The following is a 22,356-nucleotide window of genomic DNA, read 5'->3' on the forward strand; positions in this document are numbered from 1 at the left end:
TGAGACACTGTTATTATTATGTCCCTATAAATGCTATATTTAAATTGTTATTGATATGTTCGAATCGAAGGCAAATCTAACCAGAGGTGGTCAGTAACGAAGTACTTCTACTTGTTCGAAGTACTCAAGTAGTTTTCCTCTACTTCTGGTACTTACTCAAGTAGATCTGAATTTCACTACTTCTACTTCTACTTCATAATATTTTGTGATCTACGTACTTACTTTTCGCTATTTTCAGTTTGTCAAGTAGAAGTAGTTTAATCCTCCAATCAGAAGAAAGCCTGAGAAAATTTGGGGCTGTTTTCACGGAGTATCGACATTTAATTTTCATAAAAGTTGAATTTTCGTCGCGCTTCGCGCACAGTGAATGCGGAGTATCCAGTATGATTTCACGAAAGTAACGGTGAATATAATTTAGGTAGCGGGTTGGCGTGGTTCCGTTCACACCGCATTGTCGCCCTTCGCCATATCAAATATTTCGTCACAGTATATATGGCTAATCATAACGTTTGAAACTGATGTTTCTCAATCTAGCATGTACTTATCATACCGTAATCTAGCTGTCCATGGCGTGTCCTAATCTGGAAAAGTGGACTCTGACTTTTTTTCAGTTTTAGAGCTGTTTTTGCATACCAACCTTCGAAACTTTCTGGACTATAGACATTAAGTACATGTTCCGTTTTTAGATTTCTATTTCACTTGCAATCCCCAGTACCATTTATTTTGATTTATAATTAATATCAGTTCTTTTGACTGGATAACGTACATCTTGAAGTATAAAACAAGTGTAGTAATGCCTTCAATTTCCAGAAACAAAACTACACAATATAGCATTTTTACGGTCCACCATATTTTTTATTAACGTTTACTAATCGCACAAAGTGTTCACACCGCATCCAACACAACATCTCCGTATTGCTCTTCGACAAAACTACAGGCCTTATAATAGGGGGAGTGCGCAATACCATGATATTCTCTAAAACGTGCTGTTTGAGTAAACAGAGGATTAGTATCGCATTTCCATATCAATACTATCACTTTAATCCCATGATGTGGATGAATGCTTATGCTATCGAAAATTGGATACCTGCTGCTATGCATCAATATGAATCAAGCTCGTCACCTTTCGCATAGCTCAATTTGTACCTTTTTATAATCCATGTGAACGAATTAGGATCGTTTTCACAACTACTTACTTACTTGAGTACATTTAAAGTCAGTCAATTCTACTTATACTTCAATTACTTTTAGGTTGCTCATGGAAGAAGTACTTCTACTCGTACTTGAGTAGATTTTTTCGTCGCTACTTCTACTTCTACTTGAGTAGCTTTCTTGACTACTTTGACCACCTCTGAATCTAACGCAGATTTAATTTGACTTGGGTAATGATATCAACAATTGCCTACTATCAGGGCTTTACCAGAAACCCGGATTAGGCTACATTGCCCAAATGCTCTGATATCAGAACAATCTTTGGTAATTTCTAGAATATTCTACCTATAGTTGTGGCACGTCGAATGTCCGCTAGCTGCAATATAATGACGCGGCAGATTTTACAATGTCATGATGCATTTATCCTCTCTCATGGTGTATATAACTCATTATTTTAACAAATTATGCCCGGCGCAACGACAATTTTATTCAAATATTTGAAAATGAGATTTTTTTCGAGTCAAGCGTGAATAGTACAATAAGTAAATTACATTACATTACGTTACATTACATTACATTACATTACATTACATTACATTACATTACATTACATTACATTACATTACATTACATTACATTCTATATTTCGAACTTGGTTAACCTCATTTACTGGCGTTCACTGCTGAAGAGAGCCAGTCGAAAAGCTTCCAGTGGAATAAATTTAACAATATGAACGTATTGTTTAACTGCAATATTGAAGTTTTGTACTCTGAAAAGCCTATTTAAATTACATTTTCACGATGTTTGTGGAATGCCTGTATGCAAGTTCCCGTCAAATAAGGCCTACTTGGAAATTATTCATTGAATATCCCTATTATTGATGCTGCGGCCCGCGGCGTCATCAAAAACTAGGAAATTGGCCCGCGAGCACATTTGAGCTTGAGACCTTCATCATCATCATTGGTTTATTAGCAATTTTATCAGTTCAATACACCACAAAAATGCGATACAATGAAAAGAACGGAAGATGTCGAAGCGACTAGGAGTTGTCCATGGAATTAGACACCCACCTTTGGCCTAGGCGAGATGTAAAGAGGAGGCATGCACACTGAATGAAAGTAAAGAAGATAGTATAGAAAAAGGAAGCGACAAGAAATAGGGCGGCATGTCATGGGAAGCGAGATCGATAGGTCAGTCGTGGTCCGGTAATCTTGAGGATGGACTGTTTTTATTACCTATGCTCTAAAATTATGCTCTAAAATGCAGCACCGTAACTGCCGCACCCCAAACCCCCCAATTGGGGGGGGGCGAGCTCGAAGGGGGCCCAAAATTATTTCGTGAATTAGCATAAATCATAGAGTATTTTTTGAAAATTTATGCAATTCAAAGCGAATTCAAGTAGGCTACCTGTTCATCCATATTATTGGGTATTGGGCCTTTACCGCGCCACGACCCACCAAGACATACAATCAAGTTTTAGGTCATATAACATGCGACTCCAAAAAGTGTGCTTGGCCGAAAAGGTCTATGCCCTTATGCAGACCGAAAACTTCGTTATATAGGCTATACAAAATACATATAGGTTTATTTGTCCATAGGCGCCTAAATGACTGGCGCCGAATGTTCTTGTCTTTGCAATCTGAACCCAGGGATATATAGAACTCCGGGATGGCTGACTTCATTTTGGCCATTACCTAAGTAGGTCCAGAAAGTTACCTGCAATCTGCCTCGAAATATCCACTTTTCTGCAAGCTAGCAATACAGCTGTTTCTAGAATAACGATCCTCAACCTTTTGCGGAATAGTTAGTTAAGCTAGACATTCTTCCATTATCACAACCTTACTGCTGTATAGCCAACCTAGTAAAGTTCAACACTGCTGTATAGCCAACCAAGTAAACTATCACAACTCTGAATTTCAGTAAATCATGAATGTGTTTAATTTCTACACATCATATAATCTGCATCAGGCCATAAATAACAGAGTGAATAACGAATAATATCAGCGTCTTCTACCTATTTACAAGCCATTGTCGGAAACCTTGCAGCTGGGATGGGGGGGGGGGAATAGGATTGATTAAATCAACCGTTTCAATTCGCGTTAACCGACAATTACCATGGAGTATAGGGTTGCATTTAAAACAAACATATTTAAAACCAGGCCCTTGTATAAAATATACTTTTTTTAAGCCATGACGTCAAGAATATTCAATAGTGACGTCATATTGGATTGACATTGACAATTGAAAATATAGTGTAAATATAGCTCCTTTGACGAAATATCTGTGCTATTGCCGTTGAACCGACTATTTTGAGGGTTCCAGCCATCCCATATCGATATTAGTCGGCTATATCGGGTGGTAATCGTCCGTAGGCTCATATAACACGTATTTTAGAAAGTATTTACACAATTATGGCATAATTTTACAACGTTGGAAGAATTTTTTTTAAAAGGCCTTTGTTTAAAACACTGTTTAAAGCATGTTTTAAACATAGTATTTCAAACACCGTTGATTTTAAATGCACCCCTGCCATGGAGCATTTCCAATAACAAAAAGATAGCACGGCCTGTAAGGACTCGAAATTGTGATAGCAGCATTGTCAGCTTCTATGTCACTCAATGAAAGTTGATCAAGAAATCAACACACCATTGATACTTCTCTTCAGGTTCAAATGTAGCCTCGGGTAGAAGTTTGGTACATATCATTATCAATTCAAGCAGCATTCGGTAGACCCAGTTGTTGAATTCAGCTGATATTTTGTTCACCGAGAAATAGTTTCATGACCGCAGTGAAGAAATTGCCACCATGGCTTAACGGTACATCACGAATGGGCCTCCTGAAGCATTTCATGCCATTTATCAGTTGAGAAATATTCAGTATCATTGTCTTGCAGATTTTCCGATAGAGCGATAGATGATTCCATGTAAAAAAATCATCTCGGTGAGGAGGCACGAGATCCAAATATTCAAATCGTGGCCATCTTTGCCAAGATTTCAATGGAATGTGCCCAGTATAATATATCAGGATATCCACTGTTGACGTGATGCAAATGCTGGAACATCGCGTTTGTTTTTCCGGAATCTGCAACAAAAATAAACAAATAATGTATTTAGAGACACAAATTAACCTTAAGAATATATATAGATGTATGCAGAGTTGGTCAGTAGTGAAGAACTTCTACTTCATTGCAGTACTCAAGTAGTTGTTGCCTATTTTCGAAGATACATCTTGTAATTCTGAAGCAGCCATCTCCAAACTTGAGTACCTTGCAGGCATTTCACTTTACAGCTACTTAAGGAAGTTAAAATACCAGTACGCTCGGGAATACGACTGTTACTTGAGTAGCAATGCAGACTACTTTAACCACATCAAGATTAATGTAAATCGCTCATGTAATAACGTATCACTAGAATCAGCCAAACTTACCTTGGGCCGACTGAGGAGAGGTCCATGCGTTATTGCAACGATTTGACTAAACCTTGCAAATTGAAAGCAATCTTCAAAGTTTTCTCTTCCTCCATCGTACAGGCCTATAGCCTATAGGCTATAAGTGTTTATATGGTAAAGACAGGCCGTATCTCAGGGTCGTCTCGTGTCCTGACGATTGTGTTGGCTTATCCATTCAAGGGAGTGGGCATCTTCATGGCCTCAGTAAGAGCAAATGGTCAACAAATGTTGTGGCCATATACTGGGAGTCAGCCATTGGTAGTTCACAACAGTGCACTTCTGTTGAAGTATAATTCCAGTACTGTAGCATTGAGGTGCCGCTCATTAACAAACATATGCCTGCCTTGTTTTACCAGACATGTTACTGATGAATAGTATCTGTAACAAGAGATTGGATTCAACAGTTGTTATGGACACTTACACAACTGCAAAGACCTTGACGCGTTGTGTTGTGTTTGTATTAGATTCAAATGTTTGGTTATTCTCAATTGAAATTCCTCTTGAATCTTGCACACCGGTGGTGTACTCAGTGGCTCTAATTCTTACTAGGAATAATCCAGCAATGATCTGGAATACCGGTAAGCCTGCAATACCAGCAGCCAGCACTACCTGCATACTCACATATTAATCTATAGTACAAGATCTTAACTGACAAAGTCCCTCCTAACGGTCGCCTTCATAGTTGACACGGCACAGTGTAAATGTACACTTGTACTTGTGCAATGTACAGCCTTGGATGGTGACATACATTCGCATAACATGCCGGTAAATGAAAAACATACCGCAAGGCGTAATCAAAATCATACTGCGGATATCAATGTTAACGTTGGAAATTATTCTACATTTTGTTATCTTCTCACGATTATCAGCGCAGCAAATCATGTTACATAAGATACTACAGAAGCAGAGATATTCCGAAGGCGAGTAAATGGCCGTACCGGTATACCGGTAAATTGCTGCTGAAGGAATAGGGCTAATACCGCAAAGTTTCAGACTACCTGAACATCTCATAACCTAGTTAACCTCTAGCTTTATATAATAACATAAACATGGATATTATATGCCTCTACCGCTCTCAAAAACTTAAAATTACACACAGATGAAGCGGCTGACCGTAACGTGAATCAAAACTGAATGCGCGAATCTGGACCCACTTAGGTAATACCGCGATGACGCAATTGACGCAGTCAGCCATCCCGGAGTTCTATATATCCCTGTCTGAACCTCACAAGACAAATACCATCCCGCTGGGAAAAATTTTATGCCAGTGAAGAAATACCAATATGAAATCGTGTGCGTCTCTCAGTTTAGAGGCCTACGTTTGGGCGATTCTATATATTTTGATATAGCAGACTGGAAGTCACGAAATAACATCATGTAACGAAGTCATATCAACGGGTCCGCCCGCCCGAAGATGTTTAATCATTATTTACGGGCCCTCCCGTTTTCAACACACTTCATTCAGCTCTACCGGTAAATCTAATTACGTGGGTAGAGAGGACAATAAATTGATAGCATAATATATATGCAATCGCCGATCTGATTGACCGATTTTATCATAAATTATCGAAAATTTTCGCGCTTCGCGCTGACTCACAATACAGTACAGACAATTTCGTGACAAACACGAACAACGTGATGGGGAGGTCGTTTTATCACCGTATGGGAGCCCAAGACCCATGTTTGTTTGGGGCCTGACGAGGTGCTGTTTCGTTTCTGCCAACGGGTATACGCCCGAAGGTGTTTAATTATTATTGAGTGGTGCCACCTTTTCATACACACCTCACTCAGCTCTACCGGCAAATCTGATTACGTGAGCAGAGGGAAAATAAAAATTGATAACAATATATGCAATTCCCGATCATACTGACCGATGAAATCATGAATTCTAGAAATTTTCCGCGCTTCGCGCGCTTAGGCGACATAAGCTCATTCGCTAAACAAACTCCCAATGAATATGATGATTAGGGGTGAACAGTGTGTCGCTGGAGGGGGTCTATAACCCTATGGCGGGCCCAAGACCAAAGTTTTTTTCGGGATGAGGGGGGGGGGGGGCTGACGAAGTGCTGTTACGGCCCTGGACGCATGAGACATATTAAGTGACCCGGGACATATCTTCGAATGGATTTCAAGTCATCAAATATTTTGCATTCTTAACCCAGCCAGTGACAAGTGACCGAACCCTAAATAATAATAATTATTATTCAGTGGATTCAGTGGCGTTGTCGATATTACAAAACAGCCTCGGCATGTCCTCTGTCGCAATACATTTACTATACACTCACAAGTTTACTAAACAAGTATATTTAGTTGGCTCTGTCCGCGGCTACATATTCCGTAGCTATAAACGCTGCGCACAAGTACAACACACGCGCGTCCACGTCGTCCAAATATCATATGATCGACCGAAAAGATCATCGCTCCATCAAATATGCCGGACCTGATGTGTGGAACAGTATCCCGCCGGCCATCCGACAGTCGACGAGCATGTCCACATTCAAGTCGAAATACAAGCAATTACTACTAAATAAATACAGTCCATCCTCAAGATTACCGGACCACGACTGACCTATCGATCTCGCTTCCCATGACATGCCGCCCTATTTCTTGTCGCGTTCTTTTTCTATACTATCTTCTTTACTTTCATTCAGTGTGCATGCCTCCTCTTTTTCATTTCATCATTGGTTTATTAGCAATTTTATCAGTTCAATACACCACAAAAATGCGATACAATGAAAAGACAGGAAGATGTCGAAGCGACAAGGAGTAGTCTATGGAATCTGACACCCACCTTGGCCTAGGGCCTAGGCCAAGGTGGGTGTCAGATTCCATAGACTACTCCTTGTCGCTTCGACATCTTCCTGTCTTTTCATTGTATCGCATTTTTGTGGTGTATTGAACTGATAAAATTGCTAATAAACCAATGATGATGATGATGATACCCCTATCCGCCACCGATATCTTCAATGGTGATACATTGGATCCATGCAGAGGTATGTATAATAGTTGTCAGAAATTTGATATCTCTAATTTCGATCGTTATTTCGTTTCGTTTATTTATTGTCTTCATCGTCCCAAGACACCACGAGATTGCGATGGATTGGAGAGATTGAAATGTGCCGTGATGTCTTTCAATCAGACACCTACCCTGACCTAGAACATATAAATTTGTGATATGAAGGATGTGATGGTGTTTAGATGTAAGAGAGCCAATCAATTTAACTAGCTTATAACGTAGGCCTATATAACCTATATAGTGAAAGTGATTGCTGTTATTCATCAACTGATTATGTTTTGACGTACGAATCAACTTATTTTAGCAGGATACATATAAATGAAGCTCTAAAAATGATCACCTTTATCACAACATCGTGATTTCTTTCTGATTCTGATTGAAAAGATATGCACCATTTTGCGATGTTTGGGATTTGAAGTACAACGAATATTTCAATCGTGTGACCAAATACCTGGAAAAATGGAAGAAGCGAAGCCAACGCACTGTGAGCGAGGAGAACTAATGGGTGGTTTTGGTATTTTTATTCAAGTGAGTGCCGTTACATCATAAATTACTGGGTTACGACTCCTGATTGTAGACTACTGTGTTTGAGTGAATTTCTTCACATTCATGATTTGAGTTACTGATAGCAAGGTTCTTGCTATTAGTCATCAACTGATTATATTATCAAATATGAATCGATTCTTAGTTCATCCGAGTCTACATTTACAAACTTAGTTTAGGTCTCTGGCCAGAGGCCAGCCAATCGGCCAATATTGTGTTTTGCTTGATATAATATCCATTGCTTGCTCAACTTGTAGGCCTATATGTTAACCACTGTTTTTTTGAATGCACTTCAGATGTCAGATCATTAGGGCAAGTTTTTGCGACTTTTGCAACAACTGATCATGATTTTTATATATATATATATAACATATATATACTTAATATGTACGTAACAGTAGTTGGTTTGGTGTTGGTAGGTTGTCCGTGTACGTGTCGGACGTTTAATAGTAGGCCTATACAATTGAATAATACATTCATATTGCAATATACCCGAATATTTTCGGCTGACACTCATCAGGGATAATCGTCAGCAAATAGTTGAGAGTTGAAAAGAACTTTGTGTATGGTATCAACTGTCGCATCACTAATTAAGACATCACATCCATGAAATTTCGAATAATCTAGGCGAGCAGAGTTTGATGTACTATTTTTAGGTAATAATGCACAAACTCCTTCTCTTAGCACAAACTGGGTTGGCGTATTTTGATAAATATGAATTTTGCGAAATATTTGTATATTGAACTTTTGTATCTCCAAGAGTCTATTCAATGTTATACTCTACAACAAATTTGAATGGTTGTTCGTGAAACTGTAGTGACTTATCGAATTGCTTAACTGAGAGAAAATTTACGAATGTGTCTGTATGATATTCAAGACTATTTGGTCTGAATATGGTTGAAAACTATTTTTATATATCCTTTGATGGGACTGTGTGTATACTGTGTAATTAAGCCTCAATATTTTTCAGGCGATCCTTGGTTTTATCGCATTCAGCACGCTGATGTTAAAAAGACTTCGAGAACCCAAAAAACAGCGTAGACGGTGGATAATATGGTTTTTTGATACCTCAAAGCAGGTCAGTCCTTCGAATGCTAAATATATTTGCTATCTTCAGTTTCTATCATACCACTATTCATAGCATAAGTTACGGACTAGGACTACTGTAGGAGACTGGGAGTTATCTACATTTTTGTGTGTGCTATACTGGAATTCCCTGATGTTAACTCGTCAATAAAATCTTCTAATGCTATCAAGTCAGAGTTGATACGTACAAACTACTGCGCAACACATGTTTTCTAGTTCTACAACTAAATTATTTTTAATTTGCGCAACTAGAAGTAGGACTAGAACTACTCTTCAAAACCGCAACTAGAACTGAAACTACTCAAAAACCAGTAGTTAGTTGTCCGTCAACCAACTATATTGTTAGTTTGTACAAGCATGTATGAAGCAATGACAACTTTGTCATATTATAATTTTGCAGGGCTTGGGTACTTTGTTCATTCATTTTGCGAATGTTTTGTTGGCGGATGCGCTGTCTTCTGAAGATCCGTGTACTTGGTACCTTATAAGCTTCCTTTTGGATTCGACTGTGGGGCTCTTGCTCATATATCTCGGACTCAAGGTATATTTATGTTTTTTATTGTCTACAAGAAGAACACAGGTAACCTATAGTGCTGATACAAAGCTTCTATCAATGTCATCTTTTTATGTACAAGACTGTGAGTAGGCTTTGGAGCGAAAATGTCACCATTTGTAAGTAAGCTATTGGATACTGATGCAGATAATATGCTTAAATATTCATCCACCAATAATATAATCAATAGCCACCAATAATTTTCCGAGGCCTGCCCAATGTGTTGCCACTTTATCTTATAGTCTGACAACGGACTGAGAAAAGGGACACAAACACTACGATCACTAAATTTTGTATCTTTTAATGTAGCACATGAAGATTTTCGACAAATTTTCGTCCGTAGTACCTATTACTAATGAGATGATGTGCCAAACCTACCAACTACCAAAAAGCTTTAGCCTATATTTCACTGCATCATTGATATTTTTCCACTTGTCAATTGTCGAAAGGGTTGCACAGCACACTTTTGGAATAGTGTGTTGGTTTTAGAGAAAATGCCACCATTAGATGTCGCAGAACGAATAATTGTTCGGGGTTTAAATTTAATTACCATAATACCAATAACTTGCCAGATTACCATTGGATTATCAACTACGAATACATTCACAAAAATTTTTTCAATACACGGCATTGTGATTCTGTTAATAATAGGTAGATACACGAATCAAGTATCATATGTTTCTTTTTGACATTGCAGTTGGCAAAATATGTTGTTAGTGCCTTTGATTGTACGTCACTGTATTTCGGCGAATATGGGGATCCTCCACGGTGCCATGCGTGGCTGGGACAGTGTGCCATCTATCTCATCATCATGGTCATTGAGAAGGTATGTGGGCTTGTTTGAAATACCATTACCATGAATAAAGATTTCTAATTTGTAATTATTGCTGGAGATTTATGATGCTGCAGGATAAATAAACTATAGGCCCTATCGAAAGTCATGATATTGTATACGATATTGCTTTTAGTTTGTAATTGATAGATTATCTGACAGTGTTTTGCTCGTGAATGGGTGGTTTCTAGTACAGATCGTCATTAGTGGCTCTCATGCTCACTGAAGAGTGTCCGAGTGGTTGCCCGCTTATGGCAATAGCTTTTTGTACTGTTGATTTACGGCCGTCATAAGATGTGAACTGGTTGAGTAGCGTTTCTTTCGTGAATGACCTGCGTTTTGATCACACTCAGCGATTCAATCACATTACACGTGGACGATAAGAATTTTCCAGACAATAACCAAGGCCTGGTGTTGTCCAATTGCTAAAGCTGCGCTACTTTCTAGGAAATGTGTATCATTAATAGGGATGGTGTGAACCTCTGAAAGATTCAGGTTCGTGTGAATGCGAACCTTTTTAAAAGGTTCTGTGTGACATCATATTATCAATTCCAACCCTACATTTCAGTGAAGTGATAGCCTATATTACGCTAGACACGATACCTAGCGACGACTCGGGCCACACTGCCACAATAGTGAAGTAGGCTACATATTGACGTTTTAAACGTCGCCAAATGAATCAACTGAGGCAATCAAATGACATAATAATCCCATAAAATCAATATCTTCCGTCGCTTTGCGAACAATTTCGACGAGGACTTGCAAGGAAATATATAAGCTGACGCCTCGGTCTATAGGCCAGACCGGAAAATGTATTCAACGTCTGAGTATTGCCACGTTGATATTGAGCAGAGTGTAAAACGAGTATCTGTTCTTGCTACCGATATTACCCCATTAACAAGTTATACAGCAGTAGCCAGCAGCCCAATCGCACGTATTTGTTTTTTATGATACAATAAGCAGATGCAATCAAGATTGACCCCGTAAGCCTGCTAAGCTTTTACATCAGACAACCATATTAATTTCATAGATTGGTTGAATAAGAATCATTCGCTGACTACATGTAGTGTATTTCGCTCTTGATGTTGCCTGATTGCGGGTCACGCTTACAGTCGATAAATATTCACAAACGTAAAGCTGGATATTTCGAGCACACTTTTTTAACAACGCAAGCAATATTTTTGAGACGAGGACTAGCAAGGGAATATAAGCTTACGCCTTACGCCGCCTGAGTATTGCTACGTTGATATTGAGCAGAGTGTAACACGGTTTTCTATAGCCTACTTGCTACCGACATTATTCCATTAACAAGTTATAAAGCAGTTAGCCAACACCCCAATCGCACGAATTTGGTTTTTATGATACAATAAACATATGAAGTCAAGATTGACCCTTTATCAGACAACGATATCAATTTCATGGATTGGTTGAATAAGCCTAATTCGCTGATTGCCTTACTTCGGTCATGATGCTGTGTGATGACTGTGATTGCGGGTCAAGCTCACAGCAGAGAGTCACTAAATGTTCACAAACGCAAACCTGGATTTCGAGCAAACAAAGCAAGTAAAATTCTCGAGATTGTCAAGGTGCATGCTCGTTTAGTGTTGATTTTTTATGCTGCCAGCGCCATGCATAGAGTGGCCCGAAGTTGAAATCCAATACATTTCAACCAAAGCTGTTATAATGAAGTGAAAATTGTAATATATAAAAAGGTTCACAGTGCAGAAGCTACCAAGGTTCGTTTGTGAACGTGAACCTCTAGATTCCTGAGGTTCACACACAGAACGCGAACCGCACGTTCACACCATCCCTAATCATTAGATAACTTGTGTATAAATGTAACTGAATGCATTATTTGCTTGTTTACACCAACACGAACATAGACAGGTCTCTGGGAACAATTTGATTGCATAGAACTGATTACACTATATAGAAGTAGGGATATAACTAGCACCGTGAATTTGTAGTTAATTACATGTACAAGTAGCAATTTCCGATGCATGATTTCAAAACTACCTCTAGTGGAATTATAAAATGAAAGGGCTGAAAAGTATATTGAAGAGAAGATTTTGTTGAGGCGTGGTATGTCATGTATGCAGCAGTTGATCGAAGGTACCTGCTCTCAAAATTGCATGACGTATCTAACGCTGAATAACTGTGACCACAAAATTACAAATACGTAGAATATCCGAAAATTATTTAGTCAGTGTGATAAAGAGGATATTTGACGCGATTCTTATGACAATTTTACACATAAAATTCATACAGACTTATCCCCAAAACTACATTCTACTTCTCAAAATGCATTTTCTGCAAAGTAAGTAGTTCTGCCTGAGCTGTGCAAGTAGAAGTATATTCAATTGTATTGTGAAGTTTTGTACCAAATACTGTGTTGCTATCATTCGTTGTTTCCATCCTAAGTCACTCGTCAAGTTGGAGAGGTTGAAATTCAATTCTACAGTAGCTCTCTCATTACAGGTGCTTGTCGGCCTAATGGTGATGCCACAATTCTGGAAAGACGTGAGAAAGTACATGTTCAGTTGGATCCACGATCCCCATGTGGAAGTTATCCTGGTAATGCTGATCATTCCGTTTGTGGTGAACACCGTCATGTTTTGGGTAATCGATAACTTCCTGATGCGTAAAACGAAACGGTTTTACGGCAGCGGATCGACGATATCAGATACTTATAAGCAAGTAAACACGGGACAAAAATCTCGCAACTGTAAAGTGACGTACAAAGTCGCGGTACGATCTGATAGTTTGGAGAGTGCTGAGAGTGAAGCAGTTTCAAAATCGCGCGGTGCGTCCAGGTCCAACAGCCTGCGATATCACAAGGTAGTCCCGTCAGATCATATCGATAGCAAATCCGGTAAGGATAGTGAAGAGACTATGCTGTTGCTTCAAGAGGAAGCCGAAATTCCACGCGGACCTTGTATTAACGATGTGCTGGCAGCGGGGAATCTAACGTTTAGTAGTCTAGATTCTGATAATTCTGATGATACATCAAATACGTTACTGCCTGATGGCCTGAAGCGGTTTTAGTGCCTTGTTATTTTCCGTTTGTGTTCATTATTTCTGTGAAGCTTTATACTATATCGTACTGTCTTCTCTGTAAGACTTGTCGTAGTCTTATTTCATTTATGTTTCTTGAATTTCCTGAAGCCTAACGGGTGTATGTTGCTGTTACTTTAATTTTACGATACGGTGATAATGGGACATAATGTGATATTTACTCCCGTTGTAGTGTTTTCTGTATGTCTATTTACTGTTGCTGTAGTGTTCTCTAGATGTCTGACTTGGTTTAACCATGCTTTTTCGTCTATGAAATGCAACTTTATGGTCCAAGTCCATACAATAAGTTCCACCTATGCTTGAAACATGGTGTTTTAACACTGGTCTTTACATATCAAACTACCATATACACACGCGAACAAGTTCGTGCTGTGCAGATTACTAAGAAACGAGGTTAACCAACTCAGATAAAACAATATTGGCGTCTGATCCTGACTTGTCTTTTACTTTAAACTTGGATTTTGTAAATTGATATATAACCGTTCGGTTGTGTGCTATCGCTGGCTATGCAGCTTGGCTCACTCTGTACGGAATGTTAAAACTGATTATATACAAAACCAACTAAAATACCTGTGCAATGGTTTTACTGACGGACTATCTTACAAGCATTTCCTCTTTTTGTAACATATTTTGTGCAATTTCACGCCGTGTACTCCAATTGGATGATAGTGTAGCAGACGTTACCACGTTTTCGTTGCTCGCAGACGATATTTTTTCCGACAAGTACGATGCCAATGAAGTTTCATGATAAAAGAATATATTTACTTGAATTGAATGCGGCTAGAGTTTCGTGATAAACCAAAGCTCGACTGCCATCAGTTAGACAGATCTGTATTCTCGCGGCGGAGAACCGATTGTTGTTGGGAAATGCTAACATTTATTTCCGTCTTAAGCCCGATGCAGACTGGCGCTCGCAACCGAAGTTGGACATTGGACAACTATAAATCTTTCAGCGTGACCAAATTAGATTGGAACAGTGGTTCCCACTGATGGGGAATTCAATGGGTTCTGGTGGGGAATAGACCCATTTGTTAAACACTATATACAGGACAGTCTACATATTTACGGAGACACATGTGCAATGTGTAGTTACCGTTATCAGTTAACTGCTCTGGAATGTATGTATCGAAAATTAGATTGCATGCTGTTGGCAAAAACTCATAACTCCAGATAATCAATCACGGCGGCACAAACGCATCCGACCGACCAGTGTTACGTGAAATAACGCTCTCGCTAAATTTTGAGGGTTACCGGTATCCGTTCACAATACGTTTTCTGATGCAGTTATAGGCGATTGTCTGGCTTACCGGTGTGATTGTGTGCTTTGTGTACTCAAACAAGCGAATACCTGCTCCGCAATAACAAAAGTTTTGGGTAGTGGGAATGAAGGCTCGAAATAAATCTGAAGTGGATAATGAGGACACAAAGGTTGAGAATCACTGGATTAGAATTATAGTCACACAGTTTTTGTCAAACTATACTAGAATTATAGCTGCAGATTTATTCCAAATCGGATTCGAATTCGAATTAATGAATTCGTGAAACTCGGAAATTGAATCAAGTTCGTTCTCATGAGTGTGAAAATGACAAATGCCTGTACGTACAGCAAGCTCGGCTCCCTTCACAAGATACAGTTCTGTATCTGCTGCGCGGGATTTACTATCACATTTATTGATTTTAATGTGGAGACTACTACCCTCGCAAAAACTGCAATAAAATATAAATAAAAACAACCTTCATTTACTGGAATAAGCAGTGGCGGCTCGTCCTATAGGGCAACTGGGGCATTGCCCCACCTAAAATTCTGTTCAATAACAATTCTTTACCATTTATAGACGCACAACAATCTATATATACCGAAATCACAGCGAAAATCATATTCTTCTTGTCCTTTCGCTTGTAAATGCCCATGTATAGCGAAGTCTCTGCGAAAATCGAATTCTCTTCTGTGTTTTCGCTTTGCGAATGCCTAGCCGGGGCATGCCCCGGTAGCGCTCATGACAAGCTTTCACTGTCTATTCTCTCAAAGCCGCGCACAATAAAGAAACGGGGATTTACTCTCTCCTATTCATAAAATTACCGAGCAACCGGGGCACAATAGGTCTGTGCCCCTAAGGTGTGATGTAACAATCGTATCTATATCTAAACTCGGTTACCGTCATATGCGTTTAGTCGACCTTTGCTGGTATAGGTCGATTTTGATGGTGTTTCACACCATGAAAACTCTTGAAACTTGGTGTGTCATGTCGTGATGGTGTTATTTAACATTGCCTCAAGTTTCAGGGTTTCTACTTAAAGTTTAGGGTAGTAATTCCGTTTCCGAAGTTGAGTGTGTGCTGATCCGTCATGTATCGCAAACAGATTTTACTCAAAAGCCGGTATTGGTATCCATTGATTTTGACGATGTTCAATACTGAGATAGGTTATGACATTTGGCACGGTAAGTCTTAATGTTAGTATCGAACGCTGTACCAAGTTTTAAGTTTGTCACTGAACTATGTTAGTGGTAATTTCGCTTCCTAAGTCGAGTGAGAGCCGACTCGTCATTTATCGCGAACAGATTTTACGCAAAGCCGGTATTGGTCTCTATTGATTTTAACGATGCTCCTTACCTAGATCTGTCATGAGCTTTTGCACGGTGTGTTTTGATTTTAGTATCGAACGCTGTGCCAAGTCTCAAGGTTGACACTCAATGATTAGGGCAGTAATTTCGTTATCAAGGTCGAATATGGTGGAGATGCGCTCTGTTCTGACACTTTAGCCTACAACGCATTGCGGATTTCACGCAAAAGCCGGTGTATCTGTGGTAACGTTAACTGTGTTCCATACTGAGATAGGTGACGAGATGATGATATCATTCTCATTTGCATTCAAATATTTACTTTGATATTATATTCTCCGATGTCAATTTCACCGTGAAATTGTTGCCTTCAAGCCATTTGCTTACAATTACAACGCCCTGTCAAGCGCGATAGCTATTTCGTTTTCGATGGCCGCTAACAGCTGATCACTTGATCAGCCTATTCCTCAGTAAATTTTACGCAAAATTCGGTCTGTTCGCATTAATTTTGACAGTGTACCATACCGAAAAGGGCCATGAGGCAGAGGCTACTTCTCGATGATGTCATGTAACAGTGTACTAAGTTTACGGCTTTCATCCACGTATGTATTCGGTAATATATTTTTCAAAGGCGATTTCGCAGCAGACCTATAGACAGTAATAAAGCCATATGTGTCGTGTTACAGTCTCCAGTTTCAAGGCCAAAATCTCCTATGCTGTACCGAGACCGAGCTTCCGAGGCTGCTATTCTTAGTTCTTCAGACTGGTGCTTTGGATTCAATATGACAGGCCCAATGTATGAGATAACAATTGCGTTGGTGTCCGAACTCGTTGACCTTTCCAATTAGGCTTACGCAATCTCTCGAGTTATAGTCATTTCCATTTCTGCAGATAATTAGTCAGGTCTAGTGCGAATATGAACCGTGTTGAATCTTTGTTCCGTACGCCGTTTACGCAGTTACCACACTTCAAGTCACAGCTCACCGGCAGACCTCTCGTGGCACATACGTTAAAATCACTGTTGTCGGGAAATTCATGTTACCGTAACATAGGCTTACCATATTTTGGAAATCTAAAAAGAGGACACTTTTCCAGAAATTTGAGACTTGCAAAACCGGAGAAGAATTTTCAAAAACCGGTGGATTTTTCCCACTTTGTGGTCATCTTTTCCGCTCAGAGCTCAAAGTACCGTTTTTCTTCCCGCATTGCTAGGTGGATAACTAAAAAAAAAGGTCATCTTTCCACCCAGAGCTAAAATAACCGTTTTTCACTCCGAAATACCCGCCGGAGCGGACAAAAGCTCAAAAAAGAGGACAAAAGGGCGTCCTCCGAGGACACTTTCAAAAAAGTCAAAAAAGAGGACAAATCCTCTTAAAAGAGGACGTATGGTAACCCTACTTGTTTACGTTGGAAAACGCCATTGTCACGTCATCTTGATAAAAAGTCGCTTGCAGCCCTTGCCCCACCACCTGATATTGTCACGAGCCGCCACTGGGAATAAGCCTAATTGTAATCTCAATTGTAGGAGAACGGCATATTCCTAGAGATCGTTAAGGCCGTTTAAATGCTTTATTCAAAGATAGTGGTTTCAAACGGGGGGTCGTTTGCCTTTATTTTGGGGTTTGCGAATATGTTGAACGTAATCAGCTTCCAAAAAAGCCCGTGAGTAAGTCTGGGCAAAGGTGCTGATTTCTTTTAGTAATCAGCTCGTCAAATTTTGATCTGGGCCACGGAAAATTTTCAAATTGGAGATGGAGTTGATCTGGGCCACGGAAAATTTTCAAATTGGAGATGGAGTTGCGACCATAAAAGGTTGAAAACCATTGAATGTGGGGTGTTTATAAAGCTGCCGGGTTCGCACCGGCATAAGGCTGATAAACAATATTATCGGCAGGACATGAGCAATGAACATGCCTTAACGATGCGCAATTACGCTCCCTGTATATTCGAGCTCATCATCCTCCACCAGCTCTACCCCTAAGTCTGATATTATGTGGGCGGAGAGTAGTATCTATATAGTAATATATGGAATAACCAATATTATTGACAGAATTCATTCAAATAATTTAACGACCAGATGCATATAGAAACCAGATTCATATAGCAAGTAGGGATGGTGTGAACCTCTGAAAGGTTCAGGCTCGTGTGAACGCGAACCTTTTCAAAGGTTCTGTGTGAACGCGAACGTGAACCTCATGACGTCACGTGACGTCATATTACTAATTCCAACCCTACATTTCAGTAAAGTGATAGTCTATATTGACGTACACGATACCTAACGACGACTCGGGCCACATAATGTAGGGTTGCCATACGTCCGGGATTTCCCGGACATGTCCGGAATTTCACTGTTCAAACTAGCGTCCGGGAGGAATTTCTAAAATATGCCAAATGTCCGGAATTTTGACGTAGGCTCATAGTTTTTTTTTCGTAAATCAGCATAAAAACAATATTTTTTGGGAATATATATGCTGATGGATGTATGATATTTTTCTTCGCGCTGCGCGCGATTAACTATGACATTTATTGATTTTAATATGGAGACTACCACCCTCGCAAAAACTGCCATAAAATATAAATAAAAACGACCCTCATTTACTGGAATAGGCCTAATTGTTATCACAATTATAGGAGAACGGTATATTCCTAGAGATCATTACGGCCGTTCAAATGCTTTATTCAAAGACAGTGGTTCCAAACGGAGGGGGGTCTTTTGCCTATATTCTTAGATTTGCGAATATGTTGAACGTAATCAGCTTCCAAAATAGCCCGTGAGTAAGTCTGGGCAAAGGTGTTGACTTCTTTTAGTAATCAGCTCGTAAAATTTTGATCTGGGCCACGGAACATTTGCAAATTGGAGATGGAGTCGCGACCATCAAAGGTTGGAAACCACTGGATGTGGGGTGTCTATAAAGCTCCGTGGTGCGCACCGGCATAAGGCTGGTAAACAATCTTATAGGTACAACATGAACATGACTTAACGATGTGCAATTACGCTCCCTGTATTTTCGAACTCATCATCCTCCACCAGCTCTACCACTAACTCTGATCGTGAGGGCGGAAAGTAGTAGGCTTATCTATATAGTAATATACCAATATTATTGACAGAATTTATTCAAATAATTTAACGACCAGATGCATAAAGAAACCAGATTCATATAGCAACCATCCCCCCCCCCCCGCCCAGAAGTTGCATCGATTACCCCATAGTGTGGGCTCAAAATCATTGTTTATTTGGGCGGGAGGGGCCTGAAAACATGTGCTTTCGGTCCCGGTTACACAACACACAGCCACATTCTCCTGAACCGGACCGTGACCACCTCTGGTCTATGAGGATGAGCAAAGCTTTGCTATTGGGACGTCATAAATCATTTTGTAATCCACTAGTGGGCGCTAAAGAGTGTCCGGAATTTGGGTTGCAGAAATATGGTAACCCTAATATAGCGCTGGACCAACCAAAACTATATTTAACAAGTGACGCATCGAAACTTCATGTCCCGAGTCAATGCAAATCTTCAATGTGGTAATATGACCTACTGCGTTCTTAGCAAAAAGAGTATGTATTCACAGGTAGTAGCCTACCTTAACTCGGAATTATACCGCGGTTATAAATCACAGGTGCATTCGTGCATACCTTCCTACGCCCCTACGTGCATGCATCATTTGCATCAAAATGTTGTGTTTAATTTATACCATGGTGTAACAGTGTTGGGATCAAGTCACTATTTTCGAGTCACGGGTCATCTCGAGTCATTGCACATTTTGACTCGAGTCAAGTCAAGTCACTATTCACGTCAAGTTGTTTTTTCGATGTACGAGGTAGCCTATGATGAAATCAATGCATTCGCTTTTAATTTTAAGTCGAGAATCGAATAAAGAATTATATTTGCAAAAAGTCGTTGAATAGCTCACGCGTGCTTACAGTTGCTCAGCTACGTAAGTAACTGTCTAAATTATCCTCCATAGAGAACACAAAACGAAACCACAGATAGTTGAAATGAATTGATATGATGCACTACCCAATTACATAGTCATGGGATACAATTGAAACCTGCGCCAATGGTTGACGAGTAATATAAAGATCAAACTATTTTCGAGATCAATTTAAATCAGAGGTCTCAAACTCAAATGTGTTCGCGGGCCAATTTCCTAATTTTGATGACGTCGCGGGCCGCAGCATCAATAATATGGGTATTCAATGTATAATATCCCGGTAATCTCCGATTAACATTGGAACAGATCAATAACAACTTAAATATAATCATTATTGTGCCATAGTAACAGCATTGTTTCTTAACCTTTTAGCGATAGTACCGCTTATGCTTTCGATAAGATCTCCCGTGCCGCCTGCCCATTTTCAACACAATTTCTGATGATTTGTTTGTTTTTGATAATGATCGTGTTTCGACGACATTGGTCATCTTACATCAGGCCGAAAATTCCGTATTTACCCACTTGTAGCACGAGGCTTTTTATAGGACACCGCTGATGGTACCTATATAGAAATCGGAAAGCCTATTCACGTAAAATCGCGCGTAGCACGACGAATATTTCCCAATTCCATAAATTCGCCCCGGAAATATTCCACAGCATATAGGCCTATTCCCACAATGCGTCTCGTACCCTCTGATGTGGTGCTTCGTACCACGAAGGGGATACAACGGACCCCTGGTTAAGAACCCCTGGAGTAGAAATGACCAATCGCCGAAGAATCCATTGGTGTTACAGCTGTGGAGCGTACCACTACTTTACTCGCCACCGATAATAACATGGATAAAGAGAGCAAACAACACCCAGGACGTAACCAAATACACGTCACGGCGGCTACAGAATGCCAATGGCTTCCATGTAGACCAGATAACTATATACCCTAGGCAACGCTAGCTACAGGTCTTTGATATATTGCTATTCCCCGTGACAGTTTCATAGATTGCTGCGTCCGTATGATTCAACTCGACTCAACTCGAGTCATTTTCAGTTTACCCAGATAATCCAAAATCGAGTAATTTGAAGAAAGGTCGCACAAAACAAAATCAAAATTTTCAGTCACGAATCATCAACGGTTCATGTTTTATCATCATGAAATGGAAATGGAACATAATACCGATCTTCGACCGCGTGGAAGATTTTAGGGGTGATGTGATGGCGAAGTTTGTTTAAATTTCAGGCTTTTGTAGTAGTTTTAGAGTGAATTTCAAGTTCTTAAATCTAAAAAGATATATGACACTTGAATCTATTGTCGAATATTTGAAATTCCCAAATGTCTTCGCGGGCCGCACAAAATGTTCTCGGGGGCCGCATGCGGCCCGCGGGCCGCGTGTTTGAGACCTCTGATTTAAATCATACAGAGGTTTGGTTAAGATGAGCACCGAGCACCAATGACCAGTCTATAGAACAGAGGTTGATACTTTGCTAGTATATTGCTTTCCTACTAGTTAACGACAACGCACGCTGTAAGCTCCAATCACTTCGTTTACGGTCAATTTATTTGTGATAGAACAGGGGTGGCCAACCTTTTCAGCCAAAGGGCCACATTCGAATGACGAATTATTGCGCGGGCCACCAGCCGCGCGAAGCGCAAAAATTTTTCCAAGTTCACAGGTCAATAATATTGTTACTTGACTATATTGCTGGCCTGGGCTGGGCTCAGTTTGCAAGGACTGGATTATTCGGTGCCTGGACACATCGATATCGAAAGCTTCGACCAACATGCGTCAATCATTTTGTGCCTATAGTTTTCATAGTCGACGATCTTTCTGCGAGCGCAAACGCAAGGTCGCATTCGTTGAACGACACTTTGTCTCGTAATCGAGAATATAGGTAGACTCAATCTGATACATTAGACGTTCTTTCATTCATCAGTCAAGTCACAGTTCAAGTCAAAGTGCCTTTTCGAAGTATGGAGCATGCTGTAGTCATTGCATTCTGCTAGCTGTCTGAAATACTGATTGATCGGTCATTTATTTTAAACCGATGAACGAATATAGAATTAAATGTACACGCAAGAAGGCGATGTAGCCTATCGCTCACATGTACGTAGAACTAAGTAGCCTCAGATTATAGTTACCAGCCAAACTAGAGAAAGGGAAACG

At 39.9% G+C, this 22,356-nt stretch overlaps 1 protein-coding gene and 1 long non-coding RNA gene across 3 annotated transcripts; one reads left to right on the forward strand and one right to left on the reverse strand.

The window, feature by feature from the left end:
• Positions 1 to 3,066: 3,066 nt before the first annotated feature.
• On the reverse strand, positions 3,067 to 5,822 carry LOC145445248 (uncharacterized). Its single transcript, XR_013916935.1, has 2 exons — positions 4,579 to 5,822; positions 3,067 to 4,233 (listed from the first exon to the last, which is right to left on the reverse strand). It is a non-coding gene; the product is annotated as an uncharacterized LOC145445248 (long non-coding RNA).
• Positions 5,823 to 7,895: 2,073 nt separating this feature from the next.
• Positions 7,896 to 14,479, forward strand: LOC145444405 (store-operated calcium entry regulator STIMATE-like). Of its 2 annotated transcripts, XM_080322393.1 has the most exons (5): positions 7,899 to 8,143; positions 9,129 to 9,236; positions 9,645 to 9,785; positions 10,495 to 10,623; positions 13,108 to 14,479. In XM_080322393.1, the coding sequence occupies exons 1-5, from the start codon at positions 8,075 to 8,077 to the stop codon at positions 13,672 to 13,674; spliced, it is 1,014 nt and encodes a 337-aa protein (XP_080178519.1). In that variant the 5' UTR covers positions 7,899 to 8,074; the 3' UTR covers positions 13,675 to 14,479. The 2 variants fall into 2 exon arrangements, with proteins under 2 accessions (XP_080178520.1, XP_080178519.1); XM_080322394.1 differs by lacking the exon at positions 9,645 to 9,785 and having other exon boundaries at positions 7,896 to 8,143.
• Positions 14,480 to 22,356: the final 7,877 nt, after the last annotated feature.

The sequence above is a fragment of the Botryllus schlosseri genome, chromosome 8, assembly GCF_051294905.1.
Source record: "Botryllus schlosseri isolate E-star chromosome 8, Bs_hap1, whole genome shotgun sequence".
Taxonomy (NCBI): domain Eukaryota; kingdom Metazoa; phylum Chordata; class Ascidiacea; order Stolidobranchia; family Styelidae; genus Botryllus; species Botryllus schlosseri.